The sequence below is a fragment of the Pyxicephalus adspersus genome, chromosome 1 (assembly GCF_032062135.1).
Source record: "Pyxicephalus adspersus chromosome 1, UCB_Pads_2.0, whole genome shotgun sequence".
Classification (NCBI taxonomy): Eukaryota; Metazoa; Chordata; class Amphibia; order Anura; family Pyxicephalidae; genus Pyxicephalus; species Pyxicephalus adspersus.
In genome coordinates, this window is record NC_092858.1 from 62,125,793 (window position 1) to 62,147,350 (window position 21,558).

General features: G+C 37.5%; 1 protein-coding gene across 2 annotated transcripts in view; it reads left to right on the forward strand.

Annotated features, from left to right (window-relative positions):
* Positions 1 to 21,558, forward strand: part of POGLUT2 (protein O-glucosyltransferase 2) — a 29,463-nt gene continuing 7,905 nt past the window's right edge. The window contains exons 1-7 of one of the 2 annotated variants that reach the window (XM_072411793.1): positions 1 to 434; positions 2,189 to 2,394; positions 6,389 to 6,594; positions 7,138 to 7,215; positions 10,145 to 10,314; positions 13,538 to 13,775; positions 21,370 to 21,483. In XM_072411793.1, the coding sequence (XP_072267894.1) occupies positions 262 to 434; positions 2,189 to 2,394; positions 6,389 to 6,594; positions 7,138 to 7,215; positions 10,145 to 10,314; positions 13,538 to 13,775; positions 21,370 to 21,483 (1,185 nt within the window). In that variant the 5' untranslated portion in view covers positions 1 to 261. The remainder of the gene's footprint in view (positions 435 to 2,188; positions 2,395 to 6,388; positions 6,595 to 7,137; positions 7,216 to 10,144; positions 10,315 to 13,537; positions 13,776 to 21,369; positions 21,484 to 21,558) is intronic. The other variant, XM_072411801.1, reaches the window with a different exon arrangement.

The window sequence follows — 21,558 nt, forward strand, 5'->3', positions numbered from 1 at the left end:
GGCGTGGCCAGACGTGTGCAGGCTCCCATGGAGTGGTGAATGTCTGGGAACGGTCTGCAGGCTGGTTGTGATCGGATTGTTCCATCTGCTGCCATTATGATGTAGTGGCTGCACACAGGCAGGGATGTCATACAGAGTACATGAGACTCGCTAGTCTGTCCCTCCCATATCCTCCGCTTCCTTCCCCATCGCTCGGATCCTGCACTACATTACTATCGGGCTGTATGTAAATAGATCGTCTGCCTTGTGGGAATCTTGTCAATGATCTGGCAGCTTGTATTACTGACAGTTACAGCAGCCCCTCTGTGCTGCAGTGACAGCCCCCCCAGAGTAAGTAGAAGTCTGAGCAGGGTATGGGGTCCAGGGCTCCGGGCAGAGGTGGTGCTTCCTGCTCGGTACTTCCACATCCAGGCTGTGGACACACATGGGAACAAGTAAGTATTCTGAATTGTGCAAGATGTCTCCATTACTGGGGTTATACAGGGTGCTGCCTCCATTGTACCAGGGGCAGAACCATGGCAGAACTTTTCTGGGTGTTTTGAAAATGTGTGTTTTAAAGGCCTCTGTTATGTTATGCCTGCACAATTACTCAGGATGTAAGACCAGCTCCAGCCAAAACTGTCTAGGATAGAACAGGAAAGGATTGAATTTCTCTGAGGTTTTCACCTTTCTGACATAACTAGGAGTTATTTACACACATCACAACCATAACCTCATCTAGATGGCCGCCGATGTCTATGGTGTGTCATGGAACCTTAAGGACTTAAAGTGACCCTGTCATGGGGTGAAACATTAGAAGTTCTAACCTAGACTTTCGTTTTTAAAATTAGGTAACCCTCCAAATAAGAGGAGCCCCCGCTAAATCTACAACTACAACAATATATTAGTGTGGTGGCCAATGAGAAGAATGCTTCTTACATTGCTGGTCAGTGGGAAGAATGTCACCCTTACAGATTGCTAAAAAGATCATTGGGGTCACTTAGAGTGATCTGAGAGTCACAGGAACCCCCAGCAACCTCCGGAGGAGCCCTGCTTGAGAACCACTGGTCTAACCTGTAACAATCAGCATTACGTGTCCTGTCTGTCTCCCTGTGCTCTAATACATTGCTGTGTGGAATATCAGGTCCTCCGCTGGCGGCTGGGGTTCTTCCTGCTGACCCCTATGACACCATTGTGTCCCAGAGTGACTACAGCCCTGGTTTACAACCTGTTGGCCATGGGCAGCATGGGATCCTTTCACTGTGTTGTGTTGAGTCAAAAATATTTCAGTGCAGAAAAATATATTGGCTTTATTACGGGCACTGTAGGGTGCACACACGTGGAAGCAATAATTTGTAAACGCACTGTAAAGACTGTGATCTCTAGCAGTCTCATGTAACACATCCCAAGATGTAAGTCCCCAGTCTCTGACCATCTCTTTAAAATGACTACTGTCCCAGAACATCTCCTCTACAATGTATGCAATCTCTGCCCATTTTCTGTACAATGTCCACTGCTCTGACCATCTCCTAAATAATGTCTGCACTCTCTGACCATCCCTTTTACAATGTCTGTAGTCTCTGACCACCTCCTGTACGGTGTCTGTAGTCTCTGACCACCTCCTGTACGGTGTCTGTAGTCTCTGACCACCTCCTGTACGGTGTCTGTAGTCTCTGACCACTTCCTGTACGGTGTCTGTAGTCTCTGACCACTTCCTGCACAGTGTCTGTAGTCTCTGACCACCTCCTGCACAGTGTCTGTAGTCTCTGACCATTTCATGTACAGTGTCTGTCTCTGACCACTTCCTGCACTTCCTGTACAGTGTCTGTAGTCTCTGACCATTTCATGTACAGTGTCTGTAGTCTCTGACCACTTCCTGTACAGTGTCTGTAGTCTCTGACCACTTCCTGCACAGTGTCTGTAGTCTCTGACCACTTCCTGCACAGTGTTTGTAGTCTCTGACCACTTCCTGTACAGTGTCTGTAGTCTCTGACCACTTCCTGTACAGGCTCATATTTTTGTTCTCAGTGGCTCACTGAAGGAGCCTAAGAAAGGGAAGCTTGGAAAGTCACAGTTGGTAAAAGTGTGGAGGGCGACATTTTATTGAAACCATTACATAGACAAAGCACAGATTCCCTTTAAGATGATATGTTTGGTTGATATAGTGTATATTTATTCCAATAAATATTTATTTTATTTTCACATCTAGCTTCACTTTTTCACCCACAAAGGATGCTTTTCAAATCCGCATAACCTGTCCCGAGGAGCAGTATACCAGGGTGGGTGTGCAATTACTTGACCGAAAAGATGGCTCCTTCCTGGTACGCTACAGAATGTATGCCAGCTACAAAAACCTACAAATCGAGGTTACACTTAACAGCAAACATGTGGCAGACTCTCCTTACTTCCTTGAAGGTAATATTTTCTAGCATTAGTAGATGTTTAGTAAATCTGGTCAATTCAGATAAACTGCAGAGATAAAGAAGATGCAATGTGATGGTTTGGGGTTGGCTGGCGTTACACACAAATGTCTAAAGAAGAGATGTTTCTGTTGTGCATGGCATCCATTTGGTTTCCTTTTCTTGTGGATATGAGATAATAAAAGTAGGCAATGACAAATAGCACAATTGACTCCCTCCTAAACCCCACACCTGCTCCCCCACAACATCCTTCTCTGCCCAAGACATTGCCACTTAGTTTAGAAATAAAATAGACAAAATCAGACATGGTGTCTATGCTCACCGAGCCACTCGAACCATACCCACCCCTTCCACCTGTAAATCATCACTGACCTCCCTCTGCCCTGTTACTGTGGACGAAGTCTCTTCTCTTCTCTCATCATCTCCATCTTCTACCTGTCCACTTGACCCAATTTCCTCTGATATACTCCGTGCCCATTCCTCCACCCTGGCCCCTGCCCTAACCCAACTATTCAATCTCTCCCTTTCTACTGGTAAATACCCCTCAGCCTTTAAACATGCCATAATTCTCCCTATCCTAAAGAAACCCTCACTGGACCCCTCCCTACCCTGCAACTACCGTCCTATCTACCTTCTCCCATATGTCCCCAAACTTCTTGAACGCCTTGTCTACAAAAGACTCGCCAATTACCTGAGCACCAACTCTCTCCTTGACCCTCTCCAGTTTGGTTTTAGAGCTGCCCACTCCACTGAAACAGCCCTTACTAAAGTGGCCAATGACTTCATCAGAGCTAAATCTCGAGGCAACTTTTCCCTGCTCCTTCTCCTTGACCTTTCTTCTGCTTTTGACACTGTTGATCATCCCCTTCTAATACAAATCATGCACTCCATTGGTATCAGTGACACGGCTCTCTCTTGGTTTGCTTCCTATCTGCCTGACCACACCTTTCAAGTTTCTTTCAATGGTAATTCCTCCTCACCCACTCTCCTCCCTGTTGGTGTTCCCCAAGGGTCAGTCCTTGGACCGGTCCTCTTTTCTCTGTACACCTCCTCTCTCGGTAGTCTCATATCCTCCTTTGGCTTACAGTACCATCTGTATGCTGATGACACCCAAATTTATCTGTCCACCCCTGACTTGTCTCCCTCAGTCCTGGATAAGGTCTCATGCTGCCTGTCAGCCATCTCATCATGGATGTCTGACCGATTCCTGAAACTCAACCTGGATAAAACAGAACTCATCATCATCCCCCCCTCAAATTCCAAATCCCCCCCTGACATATATCTAACTGTTAACAACACTGTTATTCGGCCCTCCCCTCAGGCACGTTGTCTTGGTGTCACCTTTGACTCTTTGACACTTTGCCCTCTCATTTACCCCCCATATTCAGAACCTTTCCAGGTCCTGTCACTTTCACCTACGCAACATCTCCAAAATCCGCCCCTACCTGTCCCCAGAGACCACCAAACTCCTTGTACATGCTCTTATCATCTCCTGTCTGGACTACTGTAACCTCCTCCTCTCTGGTATTCCACTAACCCGACTCTCTCCTCTACAATCTATCATGAATGCTGCAGCCAGACTCATCCATCCTTCCCTCCGCTCCTCTTCTGTTGCATCTCTTTGTAGTTCTCTCCATTAGCTTCCATTTCACCTTAGAATCAAATTCAAGCTCCTGTGCTTTGCCTTCAAATCCCTCCACAGTTATTGTCCCACTTACATTTCTGACATGGCTAAAAAATACTCCCCCTGCCGCTCTCTCCGCTCCTCCAATGACCTACTTCTAACTTCCTCACTCATAACCACATCACACGCACGGTCTTCCTCGTCCTATTCGGCTTGCTCCTACTTTCTGCTCATTCAAAAGAGCACTCAAAACCCATTTTTTCAAACTTGCCTACCCATCTTCTTCTGTCTTTTGAAACCACCACTACTTCCCACCACTACATATCTCCCATCCTATTGTGTGTAAATTCCCCCACCTACTAGATTGTAAGCTCTTCGGGGCAGGGTCATTTGCAATCCCTATTTAATGTACAGCGCTTCGTAATATGTTGGCGCTATATAAATCCTGTTTATTAATAATAATAATAATAATAATAATAATAATAATAGGTGACTTAAGAAGAGAGACGAGGCACAGCTAGCATAAGCAGACCTTCAGTTTCATTTGATAGTCTGCTTTAACAAATCAAGTCACTTTTACTTTTGAGCACATTTATAAAGTGTGATTGGGCATATTGCCAAAAAAGTTCCGGTATTGTTTTCTAAAAAAATGGCACTAATGAAATGACTCCAATACATCATTTCCTCCCCTTTCTTTTGGAAATGCATGGAAATGTAAGAGGTCTGAATCACAAGTGCATTGGGAGGGGACTGGGTTTTGTTTAAGATATATACTAAAAAAAGGAAAGTATTTGGCACATGTCAAATGCAACAATAAATAAGCAATAAAAGTAAATATTTTATTTGGGGTTGGCATAGGGAAGGATTAGCAAACCCTTATCACAGTTTTCACCAAGACAGAACAGTACTGAAAATCTTTTAATAGGGGTAACCTGTTCTGGGTACATCTTACAGTCAAGTCACCTTTATTTTGTAGAGATTTCTGCTTCTTTGGGCCAGGAAGTGAAGTAAAATCTCTCCAATGGAACACAGACAGCAAATAAAGTTCTGGTGTGTTAACCCTTCCCTAATGTAGCCTAAGAAAACCATTTTTTGCTATATGCACACTTTAAAGTAAATGGCCGAGAAATGGACAGCCTTGGATATGTGAATGATACCTTAGCTTCAGGTGAGAATCCAGTTAATAGGTGTGAAAGAAGAGAGCATGTTTTTGTAGCTACTTTACAAAATTTAAACCAAATCAACCAGGACAAATAAATGCAGGCTGCTATTGCTTATGTTATTTTCTGAAAATGCTTGTTTTCTGGCTGACATCTTTATGGTTCATATTTTAGTACTGGCTTCACTTGCTGCATACTTGTTCTTTCATGGCAGTGATGGTTTTTATTTTCATGAGAATTCTGCATTTCTAAAATACAGGAGGTAAGCTATAGCAAATCTGGTATGTTGGGAAAGCCAGGCATCAGGAGCACAGATTGTTTTTGAATTGTAGTGTGGAAAATTATTGAGTTCCCTGCCTGCAGGAAGATCAAAGCAGTATAAATGTTAGGAAATAAAACCAAGCTATTCACTGGAATGCCTGAGGGTGAAACTACACTTCACATATTCTGATCACTTAGGGGCTGATCCCTTAAAACTGGACTAAGGAACATGAGAACAAGCAAAGTTGTTGCTAGCAAGGTCCAATCAGGTGTCACCTTTCATTTTATGGAAACTTTTACAAAGAATGCAAATTGCTGTGCAGAGCACATTTTATGTGCATATTTTTTTTAAATTGGCATTGCAAGGTCTCTGAAGCTGTAAAAGGCCAAAAAAGTAGAGGCAGAATGTTGGATATTTTTTTACTGATGGTATGAACATAAATTCTTATGTTTTAACCCCTTGAGTCAGCATCCTAGGGCCAATTCATACATTTGCATGTTTGAGAGTTTTGTGAAAGTGCATTTAAACTCCCACTCAGGTTCAGTAGGGGTTGGTTGCATAGAGTTGAACATATTCAACAAATCCATATCACTTCACCAAAAGTTAGCAAAAGAGCTTTCAATACCAAAGAATGACCCTAAATCTGTATATTGTGAATAGATCTGACAGTGGCAATCATATTTGTGCTTTGTGGAAAAACTCAATCGAAGGGAATAGAAACTTAAGTCTCACTATCCCAAATTTTATACAAATTACCTACATTACTACATTTGTTTTTATAAAGTACTAAAAAGCAGTCTATTTGACAAGTATTTTGTAAACAGTGGGAATATGTGCCTACATCTATCTAAGAAGAATGGCCTATCCCACTAGAGTAAAGAAGAATATCTACCATTTTTTATCAGAACCAAAAAAAAGTGGATATGATTCTGTTTTTCTTTAGGACCAGTATATAGTGAAGAATGCTATTGCCCTGAACCAAACAGCAACGTCTGGTTAAAACACATGGCTTGTAATGAATCTATTCAACAAATTGAGCGTGATCTCAGACATTTTCCTACTGTGGATCCTGACAAGATTGCTGTGGAAATTCCTGAAAGGTTTGGACATCGACAGAGTTTATGCCATTACACCATCAAAGATAACAAAGTAAGTTATGCTTCCTACAGATATTGAAATGTAAAGAAGTTTCTCCGTGAAACGTGAAATGTATGCCCAGCTTTAAGCAAAATCTGTACCATTTCAGTAAACATGTTCTTGTCTTTATTAAAAATTCCAAGCAGACATTTCTAACACATAGAGACAAAATTACCTTACTGCTGCCTACATCACCATAACTCAATTCTGTTCATGATAAATCTTTAGCTGAAGACAGATGGGATACCTCCATTTGATCACCTTGATCATCTACCTCACTTGTTCCTTGCACCGACCTCTGTACTGTTAGTAATGTATCCCTTAGACATCTATTGTTTTTTTGTGGAATGTGTAGCAGGGAAGGTATACACTGTATCTATTAATAAATGTTTGGTTAATGACAGGTTCGCTTTATTGTAAGGCAATTTAAAGAGCCAAATTTTTGTATTGTACTTCAGCTAATCGTAGTTTACATCTCATTGTTACAGTAATTTTATTCAGACATTTGGAATTTATAGTTACACTTTAAAATGACTTACTTTTTTCATTGATTAGGTCTATATAAAGACATATGGAGAACACGTAGGATTCAGGATATTCATGGATTCCTTTCTTTTGTCCTTAACTAGTAAAGTAAGTTTTTTCTGTACTTAATAGGTAAAGTAAAACCTTTATTAAACAATTCTAGACTGTGTAATGTAGTGGCATGACATCAACATTAACTGCAAAAAATAATAAGTAAGCATACATATGAAATATATATGCTGATGGACCCCTGTCTTGATTTCAAAGGTAGATTTTCACCCAAGAAGATCACATTTGATCGACTCCAGCATAAAAAATGTGGGCATCTGTATAAAGGCACACAACATATTAGCAGGGCATTCTTTATCCTTGTGCAGGATGGGTAGGTACAAGAGGCAATCTTAGGGATGCAAACTGACCATACTAGTAAGGATCTTTGGCTTAGTTTGGCTTAGTTAGAGTTAGCTTAGTTAAGTGTGAGAGAAACGCATGTATGCAATGCAAAATTTTTCGGGTTGGCACGCACTTTAATAAATTATCCATGCTACATGAGATTTTCACTATTCAATGACAACCCTTACCCTTTCCTTGTGGATCCTTTATAACTATGATCTCATGACTAGGGATGAGCAGTTGAAATTTTTATGTAGACGAGAACGGCCTTGTGATTCGCCACGAGGTCGTGTTCTTGCCAAACTCAGATGATCTCCCAATCTTATCAATGATAAGTACAGCCCAGGGAGCGTGGGAACCTGCAGTTCAATAGAATGCGGGAATTCGGTTCTCCGAAATTTCGCAGACCCATCGGAAGTTCAGGGAAATTTTCGCGAGAATGTCAGAGGCTTTCTCGCTCATCCCTACTCATGACAGTGGAACCATTATCACTATGGTCTTCAGAGTTCCTCCATCCAAGTAGATTGAGGCTGTATGCATTTAAACTCTGTAGAATTTGTGTATATTCAATACACTGAAGATGCCTATTTAACTAGGTCGATTGCAAACCATTTACCTGACGTTTTCTGTTGTCCTAAAAATCCCCTCCAAAAAGTTGTGCTTTCCAAGAGACTCCAGTGGCATAGATGTAATAAAATAATAAGATATTATTCAGGGTTTGGCACATGTTTGTATCTCTGATTTTAGTAAGCACATCAAATGCATTGTTGTTAGTTTTCAAAGTTATTACTCACTGATAAAAATGATGCATTATATAGGACTTTTGGTAACTGAAATGAAGAACATTTTGGCCCTCAATATTCTTATTTCAGGGAAATATATAACCAGACAGAGCACTCTGAGAATAAAATTAAATTAGGATCAAAGGGTCATGTCTTCTACTGTTTCCAGCCTTTTCTTGATTTTTTTTTCTATCATACAGAAATGTAATTATATTACCCTCTAGTGTCAAGTAGCTATTGAACTCCTTTTTTATAAAGTTAATAAAGTTAGCCTTTTACATGTTCCTTTACATTTATTTATACCTTATTAGTTACCCTATATCTTGTAGTTTAATTGATAGGTCCAGAAATTGGTCACTGCAGGCCTACATGTATTTAAAAAACAAAAAAATGTTTTTTTTTATTTCTCTGAGCTGTATCAGAAATTCACTGCATATCAATGATATTTATTAGAGATATTTATAATGTACCACAATTGTATACAGATAAATAACAATTCAAGTTCCATTATTTATATTACATATACCTTTTATTACATATAACATAATACAGCTATTTATGGAGTAAATAAAATCATTTACATACAAGGAGAAATCAAAATTCACCTTGAAAATCAACAAAAATCCTTTATCTCTAGTAGGATCAGTTATTGATGCTGCTCTTATAAGTTTTATCTTGTTCATTTTTATGATTTTAAGAAAATAAACAAACTTAAATGGTTACAGTAGCTCAGCACAGTAGGCATGCAGTCTGTTTTATCCAATAATAAAAAATCATTACCATATAGGAACCACTTCAAATAAACTATTTAGCACCAGACAAGTGCTTCAAGAGAGAACCACTCCCCCCCTCCAAAAAAAAATGTATTATTGCATATTACACATAATCAGTATTACATGTGGAAATTGTTACTACAGAATTAATTAGGTATATAAAATTGTAACTTATTTAATTACTTCCAAAAAATAAATGTGTATTACTGATTTTAGTAATTCTTTGAACTAAGCCAATGTGCGAATTCACATCGCCGTTTCTATTTTGTTGAAAAAATAAATTAGGAAATAATATTTCACAAGAATTACCATTACCAAAAGGTTGGGAGAAGCCATTGATGAACAATTACAAATAAATCAGATAGTACTGTATTTGAATAGCTGCAGGCACAGGGCCATATCTGCCTCACCTGTGTTCACAGACTCTAGGCTCTATGTTGCATGTACAGTATGCGTATATGGCACTGCAAGTATTAAAAGATAAATGGGCTATCACTGCTAACTTCCAAATGAAAATGTCAAACCTATAGCTTTGATCTTTTCTAAGCTACTGACCAGAAAATTATTGAAGCCATAGGGCCTGATTTTTTAAAGCTCTCCAAGACTGGAAAGGATACACTTTCATCAGTAAAGCTGGGTGATCCAGCAAACCTGGAATAGATTTCATTAAAGTAATGTGCTATTTGCTAGCAAATGTTTTCAATCCTAGACCAAATCCATTCCAGGTTTGCTGAATCACCCAGCTTCATTGCTGAAAATGTATCCTTTCCAGTCCTGGAGATCTTTAAAAAATCAGGCCTATAGTATCAATCTAACCGAAAACCAGTGACGCTTTTTTTTGAGTCCTTTAAACATTTTCTGCAGTTATCTGCTGTAACTTTGAAATTATCTTAATGCAAAAGGCCCAGTAGATGTCAGTATTTACCATTCTAAGTGAAAGCTAGTGCAAAAATGACATAAGCATTAGCAGAAATTTTTCAGGTAACAAACATGGGTGTACATTCCTCACATGGGTCTTACATGTTTTAATGTCATACATATGTTTTAATGTATATAAATATGTTTCACTGAATTTCTATTATTCTATAGGTGAAAGTTCCAGCTGTGGAATTTTTTGTAAATTTAGGGGATTGGCCTCTGGAGAAGAGGAAGACTCAGCCTATTCATCCAATCTTTTCTTGGTGTGGATCCACAGACACAAAGGACATAGTAATGCCCACTTATGACCTGACAGATTCCATGCTGGAAACTATGGGACGGTAATCCACAGTTCTTATTGCAATGTGTTGATCTGTAAACTAAGTTTATATATAAATTGTTTTTGTGACCTGTAACAGTTTAAAATCAAATGCGGAGAAACTGAGTATCCCCAAAAAAGATAATTTTTCAGATTTAATCTTTATTCTGTTTAGTTTTGCTTGGGGTGTATATAGGACTTCATCAAACTTTAAGTAACTAAAGTTAAAAAAAATTGATTGCCGAAGGAATAGGAATCATGTTTTCATTTATACTCAACTTACCTGCGTCCATTGCAAGCACCACCATCTTCCTTCTTGTTTGGGTTAAGGGGTGCCTTGATTATCTAGGCTATCTAGGCTAAGGAAAGATTGCAAACAGGCAGGAAATATATTAAAATGGATTGCCTCTCCCTTCTGCAACCTGTCTGCTTGACATTATTTCTTTTTAAATTTTAGTTCCAGGCTAGATTTACTTTTAGGCATGTTAGACCTACATATGGAGATGGCAAAAACAGATGGTGTTTTCTAATGTAGTTATCAGCCATATATTTTTCTCAGTAGAAATACATTTATTTTTAAGGCTGATAAATATGATGCTTATCACATGAATCATTTGTTTTTACCTATTTTAGGCAGCAGGTGGAGACCTAGTCTTCTCTTTATGGCCCTGATTTATTAAAACTCTCCAAGGCTGCGGATATACTTATATCAGTGAAGCTGGGTGATCCAGCAAACCTGGGATGGATTTTCTAAAAGTCATTATCTTATTGTTAGCTAATGTTTTCTATTGTGTACCACATCCATTCCACATTTGCTGGATCACCCAGCTTCACTGATGAAAGTGTATCCTCTCCAACCTTGGAGACTTTTAATAAATCAGAGCTTATGTGTTCTTAAAAGCAAACTATGCAGATAAATAATACAGGTTTGTATTCATAAAAATGAAAAATATATATAAATGCAACTAGCATACGTACCTGCATTGAAGTTGGTATCGGCCTCTGGTTAATTTTATTTATTAGACAAGAAAGACTAGGAGAACACAGTCAACACAAGGTGCAAATGAGGCATTCTGCATTTCAATTGGCAAAAAAATAATAAAATAAAATATGGTGACTATTGGAAAAGAGCAACTGAATGATCACATCAATCTGCAGTTGCTCCTTTACTGTCATGTTACAAGTTGAGGGTGGAGGGGTAAGCTTAATGTACAGCGCTGCTTAATATGTTGGTAATATATAAATCCTGTTTATTAATAATATTATTAATAATAATAATAATAATAATAATAATAAAAAGTTGCCTGGCAGATTTAATTTCACCTGCAGTATAATTTCACCTAGATTCAGCAGTTTGCTTGCAGTTTATCTTTAACTGTTGTTCTAAATGAAAATATCTGTAGGGTCTAGTATAAAGCAGTAAATCTGACATACATTCTTTTGTGGAAAATCTTCCAGGTTCATGTGTATTTATTGGCAGTTATTGCATTTCCAGCATATAATTCTCTGAATATTAAATTTACAGCTATATAAATAAAAGCCTTTGCATTATTGCATATTTTTAAATATAGCAAAGACTTGTCAGGAATAGTTGCCATCTTGCAAACACCTCCTATACTCTTATAAAAGGCATCCGGGTATACAGATAGCAGCAGACCATAGTTTGCTTTTAATGTAATGTATGTAGTAACAGACTGCGGTTCAGCTGAAAGCTCTGGTCAGCAATTTCAGGTAGGGGGCAAAGAGCCTGATTTTTTAAAGCACTCCAAGAATGGAGAAGATACACCTTCATCTGTCAACCTGGGTGATTCTGCAAGCCTGGAATGGATCTAGTGCAGGATTGAAAACATTTGATAACAAATAGCAAATGACTTTTCATAAAACCATTCCAGGAATGCTGGATCACCCAGCTTCACTGATGAAATTGTATCTTCTCCAACCTTAACCGTGTTTAACAAATAAGCATATAGGAAACATATAAGAAATGATGCAAAGTGCACTATAGATTAGCAAAAGAATCACAGTAGACAGTTGCTATGGTTCATCTGGTTGAAACTGACTGTGCCAAGTATTAAAGGGGAGGATAAAGGACTGGTAAAGGATAAGTCAATTCTGGGTATATAAACGTTAGCATGGGCTATTGATCTCTGTTAAGAAGAGTTTTTTTATTTTAGCAGAGGGCAAATGATGATAGAAAAGTTGTAGAAGTTTTTTGTTGAATCACTTGCAATTTTCATTGTTACTTTTTTCATACTGTATATATGACACAAAATATGTATATTGAAATATCTGTAAAGTCTGGATAAGTGTTTGTCTCAGTATAGCTGTAAAGCTAGCCAATACAAACATGTAAATGTATCACTGTTTTATTATGTTTATGCAAAGGTGTCATGAGCTTACATTTAAACCAAGTAGATTTATTTAAAGTTTACCTGTCATGAAAGTTACTACTGACTTTCCTCTTTGAAAAATTGGCCAGTTGCCTTGTTGAGTTTTTGACTTCAGCCCTTTGGGTCACTGACTTTGGACAGGTAAGCAGATAAGGAATCCTGACTTCTCGGTCTTTCCTGGTCAGCATACTTATTCTGAGTCAGTGAGCCAAGAGGACAGCATTTTCAAAAGGAGGTGAGGAAAATCAGGCACCAGATTTATATTATAGCAGGCTTACATTAAACCACTACTGATTTCACAACATCAGTTTGTTTATAAAAGACAAGTGAGCAGACATTGAACAGTGTAATGCAACCACCTGGAACAATATTCAAACTATGTAGATAATAAACATGAGTAGATAAGTAAACATGAATATCCATTCTGGATGCACCTTAATAAATTTCAGGTAAAATTCTATTTTAAAGACCAACTAAACCAGAAAATTGAACAAGGCGAGTTCTAAGAGCACTCATGTTGATTAATGTAGAATTAAAATTATTAGCGGATCATTACCTTACATTAAAACGCTGTGCTTTGCTATAGATTTGCACCTAATCACACAGCTGGGACATCTCATGTCTTTTAGTGTACTTTTAACAGATTCCATCATGCTTCTATACACTGTTATACACTGCATCTACTTATTTACCTGGTTGCTATTAGAATTTGTCTTTATTTTGGGTGTAGTTGGGCTTTCATTTAGGAGTATACTTTTTTGATACATATGGAATTTATACCTTATAAATAAAAATCAGCCTAAAACATGTATTTTAAGATGATACTTCATCCATGATTGGTTTTCTTTTGCACAGGGTAAGCCTGGATATGACATCTGTCCAGGGAAACACTGGCCCTAGATGGGAAGAGAAGAACAATACAGCATTTTGGAGGGGCAGAGACAGTTGTAAAGAGAGACTGGAACTGGTGAAAATGAGCAGACAACATCCCGACTTGATAGATGCTGCCTTTACACACTTCTTTTTCTTCAAACACGACGAGCGCCTCTATGGTCCTATTGTGCAGCCCATATCTTTTTTTAACTTCTTTAAGGTAGGAGACTATGGCTTTAACTACTTTTGTAGATTTGCTTAGGTGTAAAAATCTAATTGCAGGGCACATATTTGGAAAATTGTTTAAAAGTGGCATATAGTATTGAGCCAAACGGAACTGGAATGTTACGTATTCTATGATAGCGTTTCAAGTACAAAACATTGTAATTGTACAGTAAATGAGTATTTTATAAAACTTAGATATAACATATTTCTCATATTCTCCTGTGCTTTTTAATACAATTTCCTTGTTAACAGGATTTTCATGTGCTTGGAGTGGACATGATACTTTGCTTTACATGTTACAACGCTTGTAGGAAGTATTCACTATGTTATAAATGTATAAAACTGATATGTCCACTTCCAGCAGGAATCTCAGGGGTTCTTGAAAACATGCTTAAGCAGGGAATTTTTAAAAGGGCCAGAACTCCATTCTGTGTTTCACTGATCATAGAAAGATATTAAAGTAGGCATTTTCAATACTTTAAATTTACTAAGCACAACTCTCAGTAAAAGTATAGTAAATGTTAGTTGCACGGTTTTGTGTCATTTACTTTGCATATTTTTGGTGTGGGTGTTTTCCCAATTACCATTCTGTTGATGTTTTATTAAAAGGTCCAGATTGTGCAATATTGTGTGCTAAGCCAATATTGATTTCACGTGCTGAAGCCATTCAGCCACAAAGTACACCAGCATACCCACAGCCTTAAATTGTGAGTTTTAGCAAGAGTAAGATAAAATTTGATATAACTTATGCTCTGTGTATCTGCCTGGCCTTTCGCAGTCTTTCTAGGAAAAAAAATCCTGTTAATTTCTAGCGGGAAACTATACTCTGCTTGACTGGTGGAGGCCATCCTGATTATGGATTACCCTTAGAAATGCATAGGGATGTGGTACACATGTGCACTGTCATGTTTATGTTTGCTGGAAAGGCATAGCTACTCAGTAAAGATTCAAAAAGAAGGTTTAGCTTAGGTAGCAGGCACTCAAATGGGTAAACGGGTTTACCTAATGAATTAGAATTGTACTCAAAGGAGGAGTATGCAGTGACGCACTACATAGTATTACAGTACAGGTTTCCTTTAAACTTTGCTTTATGGTAAATCATCACCATAAATACACCTTAAGAAAACTAGATATTATACGTGGTTAGTGTGACATTCCATGTATGTATATACACATGTGTGTTGTTTTTTTAGTGATTCTAGCTGTTAGCTCTTGGCACCACCCGTTTTTCTATTTTTTTGTTTGTCAGTTGATGACAAGCCTCAAAAATTAATTTGTATTATTAAAAGATGATTAAGTAAGCATGACAAAAGTAAACCAAATCACTTGTATCCAATAAAAGGATCCATTTTGTATACTAAATAACTACATAGCAGTACAAGCAATGTGTTTGCAAAGTCATTATTGGTATATAATCAATCTGTGAACAAAAGAAATACAAAAACAAAAAAGTTACTAGAACAGGATTGGTTGGAGGACAGTTTTATTGCATGTACTTAGCTTAGTGAATGTTCACTTGGCCTAGTAAACATTCTATTACTTTTGAAATTAGTTTTAATTTACTTTTTCTTGAACTACATGTCCTATGGTATAAATCTTTTTGCACCCTTTCCCTTGATAATTCTCAGGTATAATTTAGACAATTACTATCTTAAGCTATATCTAAGTTTTTGAAAGGTGATTCTATTATCTTTACATGACTAATAAAACATTTCTGCGTAATCTGATAATGCAAGATTAACTTGCTGTAAAAAGATTGTTATCTTAATAGAGATGCAGTATAACAATAATCAGACTTACAACTCATCATGATAGGAAAAAAGACACATTGTGTACTTTGCAGGATATGACTTTGTGTTTGACTTACACAATGGAGACTTTGGTCAGCAGAACTCAACACCATTCTCACGTGAACTATTTCATTAAAAGAACATGTTGACATACCTATGAAGTGATGGCAACCATGGTAAACACTTTACAAATATTCACTCACTAGGTTATTTAAAAAAAAAAGCCAGAAATGTAAAGTTCAGAGAGGGGTTTATTATTGAGGAGAACGTTAAAATGATCTATTTTAATATTGTTAGAAAAGTATTAGAACCATTGTCTATTTTTATGTAATGTGTACCTAACTCTGCTGGTAAAGAAGAACCAGTGAAAACATTCCTTTATTAATATTTTTAGTAGGTAGATCTAAAATGGTTACAGATATATTTAGACTTTAATGTGCTCTTTATCTAAAGCCATAAAGTTTTACAACTTTTAAATAAAATGCTGAAGTGCTTAATGTTTCTGTCTTTCCTAACTGGGGAGATTCACCCTCTTGATATCGATAGTAGAACTGAAGAACCCCATGATCATGCCTGAAAATTTCGGCCAATCGTACATGTATCTGACAAGTTTTTGAGACCTTGCAATTCAATATTAAATTGTTCACATATGCTTATTTGAATTAATGGATTGATTTAGTGAAATATGTTGTTTGCATTTTGGTTTATTCCAATCCATTACAAGTTTTGAAAGTTGGACGGATTCTCAACTAGCCGTTGACCAATTGATCAAAAAAAAATTTTAAAATTTAAGTTGATTCCTATAGAGGTAGTTTTAGGGGAAATTACTCTGCATCTACTATTGTGTCTGCAGGACAGAGAGTGAAAGATGTGGAGCTGTTGAAATTACCACATTTTCTTACACCTACGGATAATATATCGACCTTAGGCTACGTACGCCTCAGGGCACTTCTCGGACTAAAATCTGATGTGTACTACAGCTGTCCGACGTTGTTCAAGGATCGGTCATTGGTGGACAAGATAAATAACCACAATAGAAGTAAAGGGAGGGGAATGCAGTTCTCCCCGTCCCATCTTTAGAACAGAATGGTGTTGTATGTACAACGTTTGTTTATTCATCTTTCAGTCTATTGTCGTTGGAAACGGTCGCAAAAGATTGTTCCCAATGACAAGGATCTAACATTTGTACATAGCCTAAGAGTAGTGTGATATAAGTAGTGTGAGTCATGCTAATCCAATACTTTCAATACTTTCTATCACTGGTTTGAAACAACTGTGCTGATTAGAACTTCTGATTTCACCTTTACTTAATTTGCTGTATATACATTATTGGCTTTCCCATTTTTTACTGTAAATGTTTCCTTAAAATAACTGAAATGACCCAATGTGTAATTATACATTACCAGAAAGCCTTGATGAACAAATTGCCAGATAACACTATCTTCTGAGTCTGATTATTTCAGCTGATAAAATATTTTTTCCTAAATAAATGCAATATATATAGAATGAACATTTAGGGTACTTAAAAAAACAGAAAAAAACAAGCCTGCTATTTAATGCCTTTGGCAAGCTTTAGTGATCTCCATGTCTAAAGTCAAAATGTATAATTCTCTAAAGATATGGTTTTATACTTTTTGTTTAAGCAAGCTTTCTTCACATCATCTTTGCGGTCATAAGCAGAAATAGATAATACCAGTGCAGGCTTGTTTAATCATGAGCAAAGCATGGAGCACAGATATGCAGGATAAATCGTTTGATGTAGATGCGGTTGGCGAAGCTTGCTTGACTTTTCGTGTTGACTTCTCCTTGAGAACATCCTTTCATCACAACTACGAGATGCTGAAAAGTTCTGAGGTCAGGGACCTTCTTATAAGCATTAACACAAACTCCAGAATCGCTAAACAAAACTTGTCTCCTTTACCCCAAGCCATAAATCTAAATTGTTTCTTGGAAAAGAAAAGAAACGTTTACCCTTCCTTGAAGCAACACATAATTCCATTTTATGTTGTCAAAGCAGAGTTTGCTGACGTTTATAGATCAATATAGTTTTCTTCAGTGAAAATGCTTTAAGCTGTGTCATAATAGAAAAGATTGGTATGGGGAATATGTGCCTAGTCTGTGCTTGTACATCATTTTATCTGTCTGTGAATCTGCGGCAGCTCAAGTGACTGTTGATGATGTTCAGTCTAAACGGCTTTTTATGGGCAGCAGACTCGAAGCATCTTTTGTGACATTGAATGGGATTATTATTACCACTGCCATGTCTGGAGTGCTAGTTCATCAGTGTTGCAATCAGCTGTGCTAGAAAATTAACTATATAAAATCCAATTCATTTGCAATTAAGCGGAACTCATTTCTATGTTGATTAAATTACCATCTGAACATTGTTGTCCTTAGGATGCATACTGTTTAGTCATGATGCTATCAAGAGTTACAGGTACTTCAAGCTGTGCTGCCAATGCTTTGCTAGCAGTTAAGAGCTCTGCTTGTGCTGGTGTCATTTAGACTTGGCTATAAAAAGTATCGCCCCAATTTCAGCTCTAATTTGCGTGCTGAGATATTGCACAACAGTCCTGCCATGTCTATAGAAAAGAGAAAAACTTTTCAAACTATCTGCCTTATTTAGTAAGGTAGCACACAGGACAGTGCAGTGTGTTATAACCTATTCCATTGGCTGGAATGAAACTAGTGAGAAAATTATTTTTATTTTTGTCAAATAACGTGCAAGGGGTTCCTCAAACTCCATACCATTTGATGCCTTCATAGATCTGGAGCCAACACAACTTGGTAGAGTCAGCTGCATGACTTTAATAATAATGTATTTAGGTGTCTATAAAGGTCTATGAAGGTGTTTTTTTAGCCAGCACTGTGTGTAGAGAATTCTTTCCACTAATCACCAATTTAGGAACTGTTTTCACATTGACCCCAAAAAAAATCTTCTAGTAGGGTTTCCTCAAGACCAAAATATATTTAAAGGTTTCTTCAGGACTAAAAAGGTTGAGAAAGGCTGACCTAGAGGAACCCCTAAAATAATGTTTAGGTCTGCAAACCAGTGCTAAAATAAATTCATTGGAAAAATGCTTCTCTTACATGATGGACAGTGTGAAGAATGTCCCTCTTACCATGATGGTCTAAATGTACTTCCTATAGTCAGAAAAAAAGAATATTGGCGTCATACTTGTAGTGGCATTACAATCCAAAACATTAAAGTACCCGCAGATATGAGGACAGTCAGACACAGCTCAAGGAACCTTGGTTGAAAATGGCCAAGGTAGACTGTAACCATAATTTGTGAAATCCTTTACTGTTGACTTTGAAAACAGAAATTACAATTCAAATAGTTCTAGACTTTCACATACCAAGCGATCTAGAACTACTTCAATTGATGACAACACAATAGTAAAATTGACAACACTTTTACTTTTCATTTTCAATTTATTTTAAATGTGTTCTAAATTTAGTTATTAGAATAAGACTGTATGACTGTATGAATAAGAATGTATAACGTTTACCATATAATGATACAGAGTATAAGAGTCCTGATTCCTGCTTTAACTACATGCATGTAATTTCGCTATGGGCTCCCACCTTCTGCATCCCACTCATAAAAATAACAGCAACACAAATCCAATGTTTTTACTTCGAGAATGGCATTTCATTTTAAAATCTTCATTTAGATATGAACCTAATATATACATATGAAACTATCTCATATTACTTTATATATATTATTATTATTACACAGTATTTATATAGCGCCAACATATTACACAGCACTGTACAAAGACCATAGTCATGTCACTAGCTGTCCCTCAAAGGAGCTCACAATCTTATGTCCATAGTCTTATGTCTTTATTACAGTCCAATGTCAGTGTTGGGGGGAAGCCAATTAACCTACCTGCATTTTGGAATGTGGGAGGAAACCCATAAAAACATGAGTAGAACCTTCAAACTCCATGCAGATAGTGTCCTGGCTGAGATTCGAACCTGGGACCCAGCACTGCAAAGGCCAGAGCACTAACCTCTTAGCCACCGTGCTCTTTTAAATCTATCTACAGCTTTTGTCCTACCTCCATTTCCTACCTGATACACAAATACATCCTAGCTACACTCTCTGCTCCTCCAATGACCTCATAATGACTTCCTCACTCATGACCGCTTCCAGTGCACAGCTCCAAGACTTCTTCAGAGCTGCCACCATGCTCTGCATCTCCTTTCCTCATCCTATTGGGCTTGTACATACTTTCTACTCATTAAAAAAAAATGACCTCATGATAATTTTGGTTTGGTGCTGGCAATTGCTTAAACATAAATATGACTGTCTAATGCTGTTACCAGACTAATGTATCTGAGTACTAACACATCAGATTTGACTGTAGGTAGTATGTATAGAGAGTAAGGTCCCATCAGTGTTGCTACAAAAAAAGTTTTTAGCAGGGCAGCAGATTTGCTGCTAATTTTGCACTCAACTGACCAATCTGACCAATACTCCAAATGGTAATTCCAAAATGTGAAAGTCCCAAAGTACTGCACACACGTACAATATTCTGCCCTTGCCATTGGTTTTCTTGAATAGAAAATAATCAGAATGCTGATCAGGCGTAATTGATCATTCATTGATTAATTCACAAACACATCTGCTTTTAATCCCACATAATTGGTTTCCTATAATTGGTCAGCTGCTGAATTACTTTAGATACATGTTAGATTCATTTATTATATGGTATATAAAATTCTAATTGTGTGCACCCTTCCTTAAGCTTATAGTGGGAACCCCCCAATCATACACCACCATGTATTTTCAAATAGATTCAATATATAATATTTCTATTCTGTGGCTTTGTAAATGAAGCACTTTCTCCTTTATATTTTATCCTGCAGTAGTAAATTAGTTCTGAAGCTATAATATAGCATGAAGTTATTGTATTTCTAAGAATACCTTCTGGTATTTTTACACAAGCCCTACCCTTTAAAGAATTTCTTGTACCTACAATAAACTGTTACTGAAACATACCACAGGCATATAACCTTCATGTATTCCTTGTCTTATGTGCACAAGCACAATCATTGCATGGTAGGATTACCAATATTTATTAATAAAAATTGTTGTGTTACTCCTTACAATATGAAAATAAACTATATTTATTTAAAATATACCATGTTTAGTTTGTTCTATATATTGAGCTGCGCTACTTGAGGAGTCTATTAAATAGGCCAGGGATGTCAAACTCAAATACACAGAGGGCCAAAATTAAAAACTTATACCAAGTCGGGGGCCAAACTTGAAATTTACTGAAAAAATTGAGGAAGTCTACTACTTACTACTACATCCATAACTAACAGAAAGAAACCCCTCTACTCTCACTTTAGGGTTGAAAAGACTCATTTCTATCTATCTATGCAGGATATAACCTAATGGTATTTAACAAAAGTCCTGAGGCATAGTTTTAACATCTTAGTTAAAGTTAGCTAAGTTCTTTAGTTTAAATAATTTCAAGAATTTTCAAGAATCACTGATGAAAGCCACAAGAATATCCACTGTCTGGCCAAAAAAAAGCCCCCAAGACTATGAGTACAGTGTTATGATCTGGAGTTGCTTCAATTGGTTGAGTCTGGGTTCTAAAATGGTATTACCGTATTTTTCGGCGTATAAGACGCACTTTTTCTTCCCCAAAACTGGGGGGGAAAAGTGGGTGCGTCCTATACATCGAATGCAAGTTTTAAAAATAAAAAAAAACGGTAACATACTTACCCGATACCGCGATCCCGCGATCTTCTCTCCTCTCCTCCTTGCTGCAGCGCGTGTCTCCGCCTTCTGCAGACCCAGCGAGGAGAAGCCTGCACACTCGATCCCGGAAGCAAGCCTGGAGAGCAAGCGTGCCCCCGCGATCCCGGAAGCAAGCCGGCGGACCGGTAAGTTAGAAGGGATCAGCAGGGGATAAATAGGCACAGAGTCGGGAATTTATCCTCTTCTGATCGCCCTGTGCC